General features: G+C 48.7%; 1 protein-coding gene across 8 annotated transcripts in view; it reads left to right on the top strand.

The window, feature by feature from the left end:
• TRIM66 (tripartite motif containing 66) overlaps positions 1-14408 on the top strand; it is a 56627-nt gene extending 42219 nt beyond the window's left edge. For 6 of the 8 annotated variants that reach the window (XM_047877896.1, XM_047877900.1, XM_047877898.1 and 3 more), the window contains 10 exons: positions 4758-5279; positions 5445-5637; positions 7145-7205; positions 7651-7825; positions 8131-8420; positions 8911-9037; positions 9364-9438; positions 9795-9947; positions 10359-10577; positions 11324-14408. In XM_047877896.1, the coding sequence (XP_047733852.1) occupies positions 4758-5279; positions 5445-5637; positions 7145-7205; positions 7651-7825; positions 8131-8420; positions 8911-9037; positions 9364-9438; positions 9795-9947; positions 10359-10577; positions 11324-11383 (1875 nt within the window). In that variant the 3' untranslated portion in view covers positions 11384-14408. The remainder of the gene's footprint in view (positions 1-4757; positions 5280-5444; positions 5638-7144; positions 7206-7650; positions 7826-8130; positions 8421-8910; positions 9038-9363; positions 9439-9794; positions 9948-10358; positions 10578-11323) is intronic. The other 2 variants (XM_047877902.1, XM_047877899.1) reach the window with 2 other exon arrangements.
• The last annotated feature ends 2737 nt before the right edge of the window (positions 14409-17145 follow it).

Below are 17145 nucleotides of genomic sequence, written 5' to 3'. Positions count from 1 at the left end.
TCATTTGGTGAAAGGACAAGCTAAGCCCTGCATTGCCTTATAGCATCACTGAACTACAGCCTACTCCAGCAACAGAAGTCCATCCAAGCTTGTTTATGTCCTTAAGGAGTGGTCTCATTAGGCTTCATGAACTCTATTTAATATGACAGGGTGGTGTGTAAAGTGTTTTAGAAGTAGTCCCATTCAAAATAATTTTTTAAAGCCAACTGCATTTTGTTACTGAAAGAGGTATGGTTCAGATATATGGAAAATTAATATCTGTGGAACACCACCCTATTTGTGCTGCTTTATCCCCAGCAATATTATCTTGCTGTAAGAACCTGAAATTTATATTAAACTCAGGGCATGTGCATTAAGTGTCTGTTTATTGACTTCTCTATCATGTTTTACTAGAGCACTAGCTAATGGCACAAAAGCAAGACCAGCCAGCAGGCTTTTAAGGCTGGGCCCAGACTCCTAGTCTTAGGCCTATATAAGCTTGGGAAATCTGTGTAATTGCTCTGTGTCTCAGTTTCCTTTTCTGTTGAATGAAAGAACAGTGCCTTCTCCAAATTTTGATAACATCATGTGACAATCATTGTAATGATATAAATAAGCACATTGAACTCCAGAAAAAGACCCAAGTGGTGAGGATGGGGATGGAGGCGGCAGGTGGACGAAGGATTGCACAGGTGACTAGTAGAAGAGGCTGACAGACAGTTCAGGGAAGTCGTAGGTCAGGCAGGTTGTGGATGCTGGTGGTTCAGACAGATTCTGTAGGTTCCAGGTGAGGTGATTTAGACAGGTCACAGGTCAGGCAGATGGCAAAAAGAGATAAAGAGAGAAAAGAAGAGGAAAGGGACACATATAGGAACATATAGCATGGGGGAAGGAAAGAAAATTAGGAGCAAGTGAGGAGACACTATGTAAGAGAGGTAAGAGGCTCGGAGCAGTCTCCCCTTGTACCACAGAGATGACCTGAGCTGATTTCAGAGTGAATGTTTTTGGCATTTTTGTCTTCTCTTCCTCCCTGATCTAGAAAATAGTTTTTCACTTGCAGACTTCAAAGTACATATTTTGCCTCATGAAATCTGAAGGTTTTACATGTGAAGAAGAAGGAAAGGTGTCATGTAGCTGACAACTTGGAAGGGTCAGTAGTTGCCATTTATAGACCTTACAGTTGGCCATATAATTTTGCCTTCTCTCCTTTGATCTCTGAACAATCCTGGTTGCTAGAGAGGGCAGGCAATGTCATCTCCATTGAGAGATGGGCACCTTCTGTGTGTGAGGCACCAAATGTCAGGAATGGCCATATTCTCAAGCCTAGTGTGCTCTCAAGAAGCCCTGTCCTTCCTCCCAGGCCCTGGTTCCTCAGCCTGCTTTCCTGGCCCGGAAATTTGATTCTCCCCCTTGCCTCTACTCACTTTGCAGCACTGGCAGCAGGGTAGAAAGGAGGTTCTCAATCCTGTGTTTCTTCCTACACATGAAATAGTTCCTTCCATTTTAATATTTTGCATCTTTTCACCCAGAGAGCCAAATGAAGTATCAAAAATAACTAACACACAGCATACATATGTTCCAGAAATGCACTGTATTTGTATAGCCTATAGAAATGGGGTGGTGCTGGCTTCCTTATAACACTTTCTCTGAGATCCTGGAAATTTCTCAGGTTCTTTTTACCACTACTAAGGCTTTCCCCTACTTCCTGATAGCTGTGGTCTCCTTGAGATTGAATGTGAATGTGGACTTGAAAAAGACTAGTCTAGTCTGCAGTCTCTTAGGACATGTTATTGACCTTGTGCTGTGTGCTCGGTGTTTATAGGAGCAGGTTCAGCAGGCCCAACTCAAAATAAACTGATAGAATTTCCACAGTTCTTCTAGGGCTCAGTACTCATGCCCTCCTGTCCTCTATCATTAAGTCATACTTCATGATGCACAATAAATAATCAGGACAGGGGAGTAGATATCTTACAAAGATATCCTACCTTTAATCTGGAGATGTAGAGATATCCTGCCTCTAATCTGGGGAGCGTTGTCTTTGGGGATTTAATGTTGTGCATATCTTGTGACCTACAGCACCTGACCATTATTACTTGGGATTGTCCCAGGTAGATTTTGATGCCCTTAATGCTTGGCACCAAGGATCTCACACAGAGCCATCTATGTCATTGGCAGATGAGATGACAACCAGAGTTGCACTAAATATACATGTCAAATGGGGAAAAGGTGAAAGAAACCAGCTCAAAGGGTTAGACTGTCCTATGTTACAAAAGAGATTCCAACAATCTTTGGGTATTCTTGTAGGTAGATAAGGAAAGATCGAATCTTAGAAAGCTGTGGTAGTATATAACCAGGACAGCAGGGAATGCCAAGGGATGCAGGCCAGGGCATGTTTGAGGTGGCTCTTCCATGCTTAATCTACCCAATTTGCTCTGAGTATTCTCCCCATACTTCGTTCTCCTCAATATTCCTTATCTTGGGACTTAGACTATAGAGCAAATGGAAGCCTTTTTATTGAACACTATTGCACTACCAGGGAACATCTAAAAATAAAAAATTTTCTTTGGAGAAACAGAGGTATTTAGCTTATCTGCTTTTTGAATTGGGAATTAAGAATAGAAAATGTAAGCTTTACTAAAGCAGTTAAATAATAAGGGAAAGGTGTTGGGAGAGAAGAGGAAGAGATGATAAGAAGAAAGGAAAACAGGAGAGGAAGAGGGAGCAGGCAAGGGAAGGACAGAGGCTGAAGTGTAGAGTATGGGAAGGGGAGGGGAGGAAGCACAGGGAAGGACAGAGCTAGATGGGCCACAGTCAAGAGTGTGGCTTCGGGGCCAGAGATCTGGATTCTAAATCTGTGAAAATCCCACATCAAGTATCATTGTTAGTTGGTGGAATATTGAAAGGATCCCCCGAGATCAGGAACAAGACAATTCAGCTACTATCGCTGCTTCTATTTGACCTGGTACGGGAGGTCTTAGCTGGTGGAGTAAGGCCGGAAAACACAGGAGAAGGAAGAAATAAAACTTAACTCTTCACAGATGACATGATTTGTGTTCACAGAAATTCCCCAAGTGACTTCAACAAGGTCTCTGGTACCAGGTCAATATGCAAAAATCGTGTTTCTGCATGTGAGCACAAGTAAAGAGAAATAGAAATATACAAAATTATGTATTCAGTAGCATTAAAAACTTCAGATGCCTTTCTGAAACTCATTTTTCTCAAGTGTAAAATTAGGGCCATGAGAAGAATAATAACAATAACAATAATTGCAGCAGCGTTAGCCGTAGCTGGGGTTTGTTGAGTACCTACAATATGGCAGATGTTCTAAATCTTTACATGGATTCTTTCTTTTAACCTTCACAACAACCCTTTAATGTTTGTTATGAGGATTAAGCAAGGAAATGTATGTAAGACACTTAGCAAATTTTCTTACATATAATAAATGCTCAATAAATTTTAGCTATATGAAGACAACCATTATTTTAGAGAGATGCATACACACAGTTTTTAATAGAACTAAGCTGCTATTTGTTTGGTTTAAGATTTGTAGAATAAAAAATCACACATTATGTTGTTTTTTAAAATTGTAAATAGCTCATTAATTCATTTATTCAGCCAGGGACTGCTCCTGAGTCTAGAAATACACTGGGTAAGCAAAATAAGTAAAATCCGTGCCCTAATAGAGTTTACAATTCATGGAGGAAACGGAGATTAATCAAATGGTCTTACAGCTACGAGAATACAGTATAAAAAGGAGTTATGAGAACACAAAAGAGGGAACCAGGCCTGGGCCACAGAATGAAAAGAGGCTTTGCTCTAAAAAAAATCACAGGTGAGCTGAGTTCAGAAGGGTAAGTGGGACAGGGGCAGGGATAGGACAATGTTCCCTGGAGCAGAAGCAGTCTCTTTGAAAGGGATGAAGATTCTAGGTGGAGGGAAGGCTTGGCTTGTTTCAGGAACTGAAAAATGTGTGAGTGGCTGGAGCTCAGAGAATGGGAGGGTTCAGGGATGAACTGTGGCTGCAGAGCAGGACAGGGAATAAGCCATTGATTTCACAGTTGTCCTGAGTGGTGGAATGCACTGTAGGGCTTTATGCAAAGGAAAAGAATGGCTTTATGCAAAGGAATTAGTTCCCCAGCACTAACTGGGGCTCCCTGAGCCTTGGCATTATCTCAGAGAAGGCCTGAGGCAGATCAGAGTTTGAGCCTTCTGAACTTCCTTCCACTTTTATGTAACAGAAACTAGTCTATAGGACCCCCAGAAGGGACAAGAAGGCACTAGTGATTTAGTCAGAAGGGAATGTGAAGCTGGAGGGCAGTCCTACAGTCTGACCCTTTGACTAGGTACTGGATAGGGGTTGAGGGGCGTGGGCTAATGGTGGCTGTGTGTGTGTGTGTGTGTGTGTGTGTGTGTGTGTGTGCACGCACGTGCACATGCACACATGCGCATACCACCCTCAGGTCAGGTGGTAGGCTATCTCTCACTCTTCCACACTGTCTTGTCTCTTTCTCTCTCCCTCCCTCTCTCTCTCTCACACACACACATTCACACACATATGCACGCCAGTGTCCTCAGCCTGTGCCTGCCTCTCTACCAGCCTCCTTGGTGCAGGGGAATGGGAATGGGGACTTCATGTGCTGTGTGAGTTCCTTGCTGCTACTAGTCTCTGAGGCCAGGGTGAAATCTGAGTGTGGGAGTTCTTGAGGGCTGTACCTCTCTCCTCCTTCCCCCCCATTCCCTGCTAAGAGCCTGACTCTGCCTTGTCTTTACTCCTGCAGCACTCCACTTCGGTGAGCATCATGGGCTTTTCCAACACACTGGAGATGGAGCTGTCATCTACCAGGCTGGCAAGGACCCTAGAGCCACAGATCCAGAGCGTGAGCAGCCTACCTGCCGCCCCTTCCCACATGGTACCAAGCCTGCTGAGCAGCACCCCCACAACTGTGTCCAGCCTGATGAGCAGTCAAAACCAGGCTATGCCCAGCCTGACAGTGGGTCATCTGCCAACCATACCCAGCCTTGTGCGCGGCACACCCCAGTCCATGCCCAGCCTGATGAGTGATTCCTCCCAGGCCATCACAAGCCTAGCAAGTGATCAGTCACAGGTCAGGCCCAACCTGATGTCTGGTCCCACCCAGGCTATGCCAAGTCTGGCGACTTGTCCTCTGCAGAGCATGCCTCCAGCTTCTGACGTGCAACCAGAAACTGGATCCAGCTGCAGTCCTGGCTCTGGGCGAGCTGTAGGGAGCCTGTGCCCTGGAGATGGGGCTGACCCCTCTCTCGGGAATGCCCTGTGTAAGGTAAGTCCTGGGTAAATACCATTCCACACCCTCTACTCATCACTGGGCAAAAGGGTGGCCGCTGCAGATAAGAGCTTATCCTGGCCTTAGCTTAATAGCTTTATGACCAGTAACAATAAAAATGTCTCATTTCTTTGATTCTTGTTGGCCTTTCGCTTTTGAAAGATGGAAAGTGAGGATTCTACCCGCTTCACTGACTCTCTGAGACAAGACTCCACAACCCCTGGTCTGGATGCTTCCAAGGACTTGGCTATCCCTTCAGAACTAGAGGAGCCAATTAACCTCTCTGTGAAGAAACCCCCACTGGTCCCAGTGATCAACACGTCCATGGCTCTGCAACAGTACCGGAACCCAAAAGGTGAGGCTCAAGTCAGTAGCCTGTTATTTGTGCTGGCCACAAACATGAGCTCAGCACTCCCAGGTGACAGAGAGGTCAGGAGACAGGCTCTAGGTGTGAGGGAGCAGTGTTTCTCTCTCTCTCTCTGCTCAGTTCACTTCTTCCCTCTAGAACTGACTTATTGGTACCTGTTCTGTTTTCCTCACTGTGGCCGGGGCTGATCCAGGCATGGCCAAGACTTAGCTCCACGTAACATTCCCATGGAGGTCTGGGTTAGAGGTGGGGGAAGCAGGAAGAACTCATCCCAGAAGGAAGAACTCTTCCGGGGAAGAACTCATCCCAAAACTCATCCCAGAAGGGCTAGCCTTGACAAAATATTTTAGGGAACAGAGCATGTGTGACTTTGGAGTCAGGTAGATCTATCATAGAAAACCAGCTCTGTCTTTTTATGTTTGATCCTATGTGAGACCCCTAACCTTTCTGAGGTGATTTCTTTCTCTGTAAATGGGGCTAGTGTAACTACTTTGTAGACTACTGGGCCAAATAACTACAGTGAGATCATTTGATGACTTTCTCTGTAGTAACAAGAACTTGCCTTGCACCCAGCAGTCATCTGGATTTATGGTGTGCCTCATAGTAAAGAGAATTTGGACTGGTGGAGATTGGCTCTGATTCTCTTCTCAGCTACCTACACCCCTTCTCAAATGGGACTTGCCTTCTTCTGTGGTAGGCGAGGGCTAGCTGGAAAATTTGTAAGCAACTGCCGAGTGAAAATTTGGGACTTTTTCTGTTTAGTGTATGATGTGTGTTTAGTCTGTAATGATCTGTCTATTTCCCATATATCTAATAAATGAAAATGAAATAATTTTCCCCTTGTTTCTTTGCACTGACTGAAAGACTAACTGAACACTGATTGGTTCTTATTAACTGTGTAATAATGGAAACCTGAATTTTAAATAATCAAATTTTTGGACTGTGCTTGCCCAAGGAAAGTGCCTAGGATAGTGCCTGGTGCTGAGTGGGTGCTCACTAAATGCTAGTATCCTCCTCTCTCCCCACACTGCCCCCTGCCCAGCTACACAGGCTCTACTGCTCTACCCAGGGTAGGGCTACGGGAGCCTCTTGCCTATGTGGTATGAGCTAGATTCTCAGGCAGTACTAGAATATCAGAATTTGGCTGAAAATGCAGAGGCTGGACAGAATGACCCCTGAGAGCACGTAACCCCAGTATATGGGAAACAAGGGATTTCTGAGCTCATTTGGAAGGTGAGAAGCTGGCCCCTCACCCGACCCAACACTCACCCATAGACAGCCTCTGAGTGTTGTTTCTCTTTTTAAAAGAAGGTGGCCTTCTTCTCTCAGGAAGGAGAGCCGTGTTAGGATTGCCACCATTATGAATGATTACACTGTGGGTAACAGTTGTATGATAGGTGTGTGGCCAAAGGTATGAATAGTACATGAGTGGAAGGTATGGGTATTGGGCATGTTGTTATAAATGTATGTCACAGGTATTTGTCTTTTGCATTAGAGTATGAGAATTTTAAACAAGGAGCCCTGGAATTGGATGCAAAAGGGAACCAGAGTATCAGGTAACAGGTTCTTGGCCCAACCTCCCTCTCCCACCCCTCAACTTCATGTCCTGGGAGGTTGGCACAGAAAGTCAGCACACTTGATGACTTCACTAGAAGCAGAAGTTTGCCTGCAACTGTCTTCTTCAACTCCCAGACCCTTGAGTAGGATCTGTGTGGTTGGGAGTCTGGAATGCCTGTGGGAGTCTGGGATGCCTGTGGGAAGCTATCCTGGCTCCTGCACCAGAGGGCATGTGCTCTGTGTGAAGTCCTCCCTCTTTAGGAATCCCCTCTTCTTTGAGCAAACAGCTCGCCGGGGGTGGGAGGGAGAAACATGGGCCTGCATGGGGTGGGACTGAGGAGATCTTGAGCAGCAGTTCAGTTGTCGGATCATGGTTGAGCTGACTTAGAGGCTGGGGTCAGAGGAGGCTCCCCCTAAGACCCAGGGGTGTCTCTCTTGCCACAGGCCCTTCAACAGCGAGCCTAAGATTCCCTATGTGCGACTGGAGCGGCTCAAGATCTGTGCTGCCTCCTCGGGAGAGATGCCTGTGTTCAAGTTGAAGCCCCAGAAGAATGAGCAGGATGGGAGCTTCCTGCTGATCATTGAGTGTGGCACTGAGTCCTCCAGCATGTCTATTAAGGTACCACTCTGTTCAGTCTTGTCCTTGAGCTTGGCCCACCTTAGGAGCCTCTCTTCTTTCTCCACTTCATTCAGAATTCTGGCTCTGGCCTTGTCCAGAGTCTGAGTGGGGCTGCAGCCTGACCAGACTTGTCCTCAGCTGCCAGGGGCTTGTGAGATGCATATCAGGAGGCTCAGCATTCTTGGGGTTCAGCTGGCCTGGGGGCCTGGAATAAATTGGTGCCCAGGGCTTGTCAGTCCCTCCTCTCCCTCCCTCCACAACTTGTTGGTGCTGTGCTGACTGCTCAGACTCACTTCTTCTCCAAGGTCAGCCAGAACAACATGCCTGATGCCATCCAGGCCCCAAGTCTGGGGGGAAGAAAGGTCACTGTCACTTCTCTGGCGGGGCAGCAGCCACCAGAGGGGGAGGGTGCATCTCCTGAAGAACAAAGACTCATTCCTCGGACCCCTGGAGCCAAGAAGGGGCCCCCGGTACCAATAGAGAATGAGGACTTCTGCGCTGTGTGCCTCAATGGGGGAGAGTTGCTGTGCTGCGATCGCTGCCCCAAAGTGTTCCACCTTTCCTGCCACTTGCCGGCCCTGCTCAGCTTCCCCGGGTGAGTTGTGCCAATCTAGGGCCATTGGCTGCCTAGGAGGGTGATCTTCCAGGGATGACTATTCCAGGCCAGGCCCACAGAGCTCCTTCAAATGGGCTTCCTCCCCTCTCTGGGCCTGCATGAATTGCAGGTATGTGAGTCAGTGGCCCTACTGCCTTGTGCCTTCTATGCATGGATAGGAAGGTGTTTGAAATTTGAGTGGCTGTTTTTCTTCCTCTGTTCCCAGTTTCTTCCTACACACACACAGGTTTGTCCCCATACTCCTCTCTCAGCCCCTTGCTAAATCCAATTTTTTTCTGGAGTCACTCCATCCCAAGTTAGTGAATTTCTTTAAAGCTTGTGGTTAGGAAGCCATTCCCTACAGGGCAGGCCTAGGGACTGAGTCTCCCATACCATTCTCTCTCTCTGCCCCCATCTTGGAGCAGAGGGAGAGGGGAGGTGGCTCTGGGCCACCTGCTGATGCCTAATTTGGCCTCATCTGCCTCTGCAGGGGAGACTGGGTATGTACCTTGTGCCGCAGCCTGACCCAGCCAGAGATGGAGTACGACTGTGAGAATGCCCGCTATAATCAGCCTGGAATGCGGGCCACTCCTGGCCTGAGCATCTATGACCAGAAGGTAGGGAGGTGTTTCTGAAAACAAGGTTCCCTGCCTGGGGCAGCCTCCCTGTGCCAGGGGCTGAGGCCTTTCTGAGGGGGATGGGAAGTCTCTCCAGGTATCTCTCTGTTGGGCTATGCCTGACAGCTTGGCCCATGGGGGTTTTTGCTATGGATTCCCTTCTGCCAGCTGTCTTCCTCTAGTCTAGCAGGCTGTGCTGTGCCTTAATGTGTTGGCCCACGCCCTGTGGGACAGAGCTGACCCCGCTGGAGTTATCAGGGTCACTGTCTTCAGTTCTTGAGATGGGGCCAGGCCGAAGTAACGTGCTGCCATTCTGGTTTCTGCAGAAGTGTGAAAAGCTGGTACTGTCCTTGTGCTGCCATAGCCTCAGCCTGCCCTTCCATGAACCTGTCAGCCCGCTGGTAAGGAAGGCTTCCTGTTTCTGCCGGCTCCAAGGGCCCTGGGCCTGGGTGTGAGTCCAAGTGCTACCCTGGGGCGGGCTCAGGGCATGGCCACTGGAAGTCTGATTAATCCTTGCATGGGCTAGCGGTCTCAGTGTGGCCACCGCAGCCCCCCAGCCCAGCTGCTGTTACACCACACCTGACTTGACAGTGAAACATTCCTCCTTCTCCCTTTTTGTCTCCTTTCTTCTCTTTTCTTCTTGCTGCTGTTCTCTTGTGTCCTTTCACATCTGTTTCAACTCATTCTCCGTCTCTCCCTCTTTCTTCTCTGTACCTCTACTTCTCTCTTCCTGCTTCCCCTTCTTTGCTCCCCCAAGGCTCGGCATTACTACCAGATTATCAAGAGGCCCATGGACCTGTCAATCATTCGGAGGAAGCTGCAAAAGAAGGACCCAGCTCACTACACCACCCCAGAGGAGGTGGTGTCAGACGTCCGCCTCATGTTCTGGAACTGTGCGAAGTTCAATTATGTATGTCTTGCCTGTTTTCCCCCTCCTCTATTTCCCAGTGACCCCAAGACTCATGCCTGGATGGGGGATATCAGGTTTGGTCCTGAGCTGCCATAAGGACATGGGAACCTTTTAGGGTCTCCCGTAGTGAGTGTTTAAAAGCTCTCTCCCACACTTGGGCCTCAGTGTGGACTCAGAAGGAAGAAGGGGGGAATGCTAGTGGTTGGCCCTCTGTGGGTAACTGTCAGGGTCACTTCTGCTTGAAGAGATGGTACTAAACTGGTTATCTTGAGTCTTCAGGAGAAAATGTCACATTCTAGACCTCCAGGAAACCTAGCCAGGCTTTGTGCTCTTTGTATAGCTCTTGAGGGACCTGGAAGAGATGGGGTGGTGGATACGGGCCAGACCATCACTGCTCTCCTTCCCCTTCAGCCCGACTCAGAGGTTGCAGAGGCCGGCCGCTGCCTGGAAGTGTTCTTTGAGGGCTGGTTGAAGGAGATCTACCCGGAGAAACGGTTTGCCCAGCCAAGGCAGGAGGACTCAGACTCCGAGGAGGTGTCAAGTGAGAGTGGGTATTCCACTCCGCAGGGTTTCCCATGGCCCCCCTACGTGCAGGAGGGCATCCAACCCAAGAGGCGGCGGCGACATATGGTAAAGAGTTGCTGCCAGCTGGCAGGCAGGTTGTGGGGCCGGTGGGTGGGCAGTCAGGGGGCACCCAAGCAGCGTGTACAGAGCAGCCTAAAGCAAAGCTGCTGGAGGCACAGAGAGTGCTCAGAAGGAACCCTTGCTCCCAAGCCTGTAGTCTAACAGGAAGTCAGGGCAGTGCAGGGCTCATCAAGTCTCATTACCACTGAGGCTTGAAACTCAGAGAGGTGGATGCGTCTGCCCAGGGTCACCCAGCAAATTAACAGCAGAATCAGGGTGGGAAGCCAGGTCTCCCGATTCACAGCTCAATGCTGATTCTTCTCCACTGTGGTCCCCGGAAGAAGAGAAACATCTGGTCTCAGGACCTGGTCTCAAATTCCGTTTGGGAGAAAGGAAGGGATATTTTCAGCCCCTTGGTGTAGAGAAGGAGGGAGAGGTGTTGCTTACAGTAGAGAGAGCGCTTCTGACCTGTGTCTGGTCCCACATATGCACACATGGGACACAGTTCAGTGCTGTTTCATTCCACTGAAATGTCTTGCCTGCCTGCCTGCTGTGTGCAGCCATCGCCAGTTGTTTACATCACTTGGCCCACCATGTTTAGTGGCTGCAGTGAGTTTTGCTGTTGCATTCCTGGGGCAGAGGAAAACACTTTGGCTCTGGGGAGTCCCAGTCTGGACATTTTGCCTTTGCACGTTAATAAGCACTACCTTTGGTTATTTTGATTCCACACACACATATTTTTTTTCTTTCAGGAGAATGAAAGAGCAAAAAGAATGTCGTTCCGCCTGGCCAGCAGCATCTCCCAGGTGTGAGAGCTGGCGGTACAGCGAGCACTCTGGCAGCTGGCACCCCATCCTGTTGACCACTCCTCCCCACCTTTCAGCTCATTCTCTTCAGATCGTGGATGTGAGACAAGTCTTGTCGAGCTGTGTAGTGCTCTTTGCCGTTTGCATCTTACAACATTCATTTGGGAGCCATAGTGCATCCACTACAGAGAAGATTTCAGTAATAAACAGCAAAGAGGGAGGTGTTCCCTATTACCAGAAAAATCAGATGTGTGGGGTCCACTTGACAAGACCAAGTCTGGTCAGGCTTGGGAGGACTTAACTTCCTTGGTGACTGCTCTCTGCTAAGGAGAGCAGACTTTTCTCACCTTTCAGTGTGCAAGGCTCAGGAGCAATGTATCTATCTGAAGTCCTCCTGGGTCCAGAAGAGGGTAAAAGAAGGGAGAGAGGTTCTGACATATGGCAGGCCTGTGATCCCTGGCCCAGCACAGCCAAAGACTGTCACTGTTTGCCTTTGCTTGGCCTGCCAGGACAGGAAGCTGCCCTGGGCAGGGTGATGGAGGCTTCCAGAGGCCATAGGTCTCAATTGGTGCCTATTCGGGTTCTAACGGTTTTCAGGGTATTTGTTTCTCATGCTCCCTGTCCCGATGTTGACTTAGGTGGCCGCTATGAAAGTGCTCTAGGTGGTATGTATGGCATTCTTGACGGGGCCAGGTGGCTGTGCAGGGACTACCGACAGCTTCAGGCTCAGACGTGCAGGCTTAAGGAGATGTCAACTTCAGAGCCTGTCCTCTGTGCCACTTACTTTGGGTTAATAACTCTTCTTTAGTGTCAGAACCTGCCTTCCTAGAAGTGATTGTCAGTGGCCATCCCTTCATTGTCTCCACTCAGAGATCTGGAGCCCGAGTTCTGGTTGGGTAAACCTGAGAGTTGGGTTGGGCAAGGGTAGTGACCCAGAACTGGCTCGCTGTGCTAGGCTTCTCCTCTGTCGTAGAGATCCTAGTTCTCAGCCTTTCCACGTTCGCAGAGCCAAAGATCAGAAGTGAGTTCTCGGACTCACTCACCCCCAGGCTGTCTGCAGCCCCAAAAAAAGTCAGGACTCTACTGGCAGCCCTTTTCTGTTGGAGGTTGGAGAAGGCCAAAGGGACTGCCAGGAGCGTGGTGTAATCATTCATGGGGGAAGTTCTGTCTAGGGTAGAGAAGAGGAAACTGACAGATGAGAAGCTAGTGTCCTTCAGTGACTTTGAAGCAACTTCGGGACATCACTTCTCCGAGAATGCAGAAGGAAATGTTCTAGAAGCCATGGGAACAGGAATTCTAGACTCTATCTCAGATGGAGATGGATCTTCATGGTCCGTGTGGGGTGTTTGGGGAAGGCTGCATAGGCAGATGCTGGGGGTCAAGCTACTTCCTCAGCCAGGACTTGGTTGAGAAGGACCCTATTGCTGATGGTGTTGGAGGAGCTGCAGACCTGGCGCTTCAGTGGCCTGGCCCAGAGACATCACTTTGTTGTGGCTTGGCTTTATTTTTGCTAAAAGATGAAATTTAAGGAAGCTGTTGTTTGTAGGGCCTTTGTTAAGGGGAACATTCTGCTCAGAGAAAGCTCTGCTTTCCTTGTCAGTCGGTGGTGCTGCTCATTTCCTTTGCCACCCAGGCTGAGAGGCCATCCTCCACCGGCCATTCTTTCACCAGCACCTGCCAGGCTCTCCTGCACAGACAGGCTTCCATAATCCCGTTTCCCAGTTTGGGGTAACTAAGTCTTTCGTGCTTCACTAGCCAGGCAATCTTTAGACCTAGCCCTCTGTTCTTTGGGGCTCACATGACTCTCTGGCTTGGGCTCTGGCCACTTTCCTTTCAATGTTTGAATCGTTTTCTCTGTTTAGTTGACTTGGCGAGGTTCCCTCTGTAATTACCTCATGAATTCATGCTCTAGGTCATCTTTCCTGTGTTGTGGCCCCCATTTCCACCTTCCCTGAGTGAGAATCATGGTGCTTTGTGTCAGATAGCCAGGTGAGGGCTGTGACAGTCTCAAACCTGACTGAGATCCTTCCAAAGGACCAACCGGAGACTACAAATATAAAGCAGAAATGCGGGGCTAAATGCTTAGCTCCCCTTTTATTCGTGAAGCTCCTAGCTGGGTATAGCCTGCTGGGCCAGGGGATCGTAGTAACGTAGTCGAGAGTCACGTATTCCTTTCCCACCGCAGAGACCCTGCATGCTGAGAGGCCCACTTTCAGCACCTGAGCAGATGTAGGGTATCCTCCCTGCAAGGGTGCAAGGCCATGGCCCGCCACACCACCCCTGCACTGCTTACCCCACACCACTGCCCTCCCCCAGGCTTTTCCTGTGTACTTAGCACCAATGTTTTGTGTCATGGTTTTTGTTTTGTTTTGTTTTGCATGCAGAAAACAGAACATGACTTTTTATAAATTAAAAAAAAAAAAGCTGCTAGCTGAGTGACTGACTTCAGTGGCTCTTCCTTAACATCTGAGCTGTTCCTGCTTTTGACTCACTCCCACAATGGCCCCTTTTGAAGTCAGGCAAGTCCTTTGGCCCTTGACAAAGTCATGAAATGGAAATACAGCAAGTTCCGGGGCCTCACAGTATAGAATGCAGTCCTAGAGGAGAAGTTGGGCTCCTTGGACGTGGGAGAAACAGGAGAGCCAAGCGGCTTCAGTGGAGGCAAAGGGGGGGTTTCAGTGCAAACACTGCTGCAGGATGAATTGCAGAGTCCTCTTCCAGAACGTGGGCAGGCTGGCCCTACCTGACTCCTAATAATTGCCAACTATACCCTCTGCAGGTCCTCCTCCCACAGTGGCAGCTGCTGGGCCCTCTGTAGGCTCTGCGCCAGGCAGTCCTCACCATCAGACTCGGTGGGTTCTGGCTCCCTGTGCCCTCTTCTGGTGACAGCTCTTTGCCTTGCTCCTAAGACCTAGACCCCTCCTTATTTGTTCCTGGGCTCCGCTCTGCTCCCTCTCTGACTCCAGGATGCCCCCTGTAGTTTTCCCTTCTGAACCCCCAACACCTTCTGGATCACCATGCCCTGTGCTTCCTCTTCTGCTTCTCCCTCCCTCCCTGCTGTTTATTTAAATGCCTGCTCCTTTATCTCAGTTTCCTGACCCTCTCTCTCTCTTTCTTTGTTCTCCCAGTCTTTCAGCCTTCTCCTGGTGGGCTGCTTCCTCTCCCTACCCTGAACCTGTGGCCCATCACACACTGACCTTTTTTATCAGCATCCTGAACTTTCTTATCCTCTCCATCTCAAAACTTCCCCTGAAACTGCCAACCATCCTCCATTTTCTGCATCAGCTTATTTGCTGCTCTGTCTTCCTGGGTTGCTAAACATGACAGATTCAGAGTTGACACCCTCAGATGGGCTGTCAGCATTGAATGGGTATCTTTGATGTGATTGCGTTGCTCTCTGTCCACGCCCCTCATCTTTGCTTTCAGCCAACGACTGACCTCACTGCCTATTCACAGAAAAGTCCCTAAACAAGAACCTCCTTGCCCATTGGCTCCTTTCTCCTTCCCATCTGTCTGTGTCTACATCCCTCCTCACATCCTTCCCTTTTGCTCCTGTTGGGTGCTCTGTTTCTTGAATCCTGCTGTATGGCCTCCAAGACTTTGCTGTGCCCCTCATCCACTGCCCCATTTCCTGGGGTCTTAACTTCCCTCTCACTGGTGCTCCACATAGCCTACAAACAAGCAAAGGTCTCCCCAAGACTAAAGCAAAACGCTTAGGGTATGTTGCCCCTTATACATTTTCCTTATTAGCCAAGTTTCTTTTTTTTTTAATTTTTATTAAAAAAAATTTTTTAACATTTATTTATTTTTGACAGAAACAGAGCATGAGTGGGGGAGGGGCAGAGAGAGAGGGAGACACAGAATCCAAAGCCAGCTCCAGGCTCTGAGCTGTCAGCACAGAGCCTGACGTGGGGCTCGAACCCACGAATCACGAGATCATGAGCTGAAGTTGGATGCTCAACTGACTGAGCCACCCAGGAGCCCCCAAGTTTCTTTAAAAAAGGATTTTTTCCATTAGTTCTTCTCAGTCGCTCTTCAACCCTCCACAGTTTTTCATAAAAGTCACCAGTGACCACCCATTGCCAAATAGAAAGAAGACCTTTCAGTCCTCAGCTGTATGGAACTCTCCACAACATTTCACACCACTTCACAGCATTTCTACCACTTCCTCTTTGAAATAGCCCCTTCACATGGCCTTTATGACACCATAGGTCCCTGGATTATTCTCTTACCTGTCAGCCACACAGGCTGAGCTTTTCTTAAAATCTTGACAAGGGAACACATCCATAGCGCTTTGTGGTCTCTCCCCTTCAGGAATCGGGCCATCAGGAGGAAGCACAGCCGCTCTGCTCCCCACCCTCTAAGTCTCCCATTTTCCTTGAGTCCGTTTCTTCTCCTGGACTCAGTTCTCCCCATGCCAGTCATGTTTATGAACTCTCTAGGGAGGACAGCATCTGTGAGCCCTTCCCTCTGTTTTTCCCAGTGCATCATGGAGACAGGTTTTAGCTTTAGTCGCCAAGAGGTCCCATCTAAATCAGCCCACGAATGTGGATTGAGCCTTACCAAGAAACAGTTTGATAAATGGGATTCCCAGGCTGATGGGCAGCTCCCAAGTACAAGTTAGAGGCACTTGGGATCATGGTATACCATGTTGCCATGCATGGTTCAGTGAGCTCCTAACCAGGAGGAGGATCCTGGCAGGGGTGAGTGTAATACTCACTGGTAATACTGGTAATACTCTGGTAGAGGGAAAACTGAGAAGTGCTGTGATTCATCACTTGCTTGGGGCTCTGCTGAGGTCATCCTGGCCTCTTTTAGCCAGGTCTTTCCCATCTGATCATCACCACCTGCTTGCTCCAGTTGTTCCTAGAGCTGGAGGTAGATGGTGGTTGTTTTCTCGGAGGTGGGGAAATATAGTAGAAACTTACGTGACTTGAGATGCTGAACACCTAAATTTCACCTCTGCCAGTTATGAGCTATGTGACCTTGGGTACAGTTTCCCCTTCTATAGAGTTGGTGGAGGGGGGAGGGTTGAAAACAGTGATCTCTCAGAGGCTTTATAGCTGGAAAGATGGTGATACTGATTCTAACTCAGGCCACACAGGGAGCAAGGGAACGTTGGGGAGTCTTGGCCAAGATAGGGCAAAGGGACTTATAGGCCAAACTGAGGTGCTTTGAGGAAAGCAGCTTTGAGCTGCTTCTTGAACTGTATACCCATTCCTCAAGCTGCATCTCTTTCTTGGATATCCAGGGTGAATTCTTCTTAGGCCTTTTTCAGAAGTGGCCATTAGATCCAAAGTGGTTGGGGGCAGGAGGGAGGAATATTGTAAAGGGAAGTGTCACTGATCTTAAAAGGACCGACACATTCAAGAACAAATTAAAAAATAACACTTTTCTTTACAATAATTGTGTCCCGGAGTGTTTCTTCAGTAGCAATGGTTGAACCTACTTCATGGTCTTTTTGCCTCATCATTAAGAGCCCAAGGTGGAGAATAGACTGGGAAGCCTTCTCTCTAGGGAAGAACTCAGCTCTCTGCTTCTTATTGAATGAACACAGCCCATTCCTCAAAATTAAGGCAATGAGGTTGAGGTGGAGTTAGGGGAAAACCACCTGAGTGCCCACCACTTCTAGGCAATGAACACCTCAAGAACGTTCCTTTATCTAGTGCCATTCCCCAGTCGCCTAGACTTAGCTGTCTTCTCTGCTCACTCTATGCCAGTGGTGTCTAGCCATTTAGGGTGTAAGGACATTGTTCTGAATATTCATC

Source organism: Prionailurus viverrinus, chromosome D1, assembly GCF_022837055.1.
Source record: "Prionailurus viverrinus isolate Anna chromosome D1, UM_Priviv_1.0, whole genome shotgun sequence".
NCBI lineage: Eukaryota > Metazoa > Chordata > Mammalia > Carnivora > Felidae > Prionailurus > Prionailurus viverrinus.
This window is presented reverse-complemented; position numbering and strand designations above follow the sequence as displayed.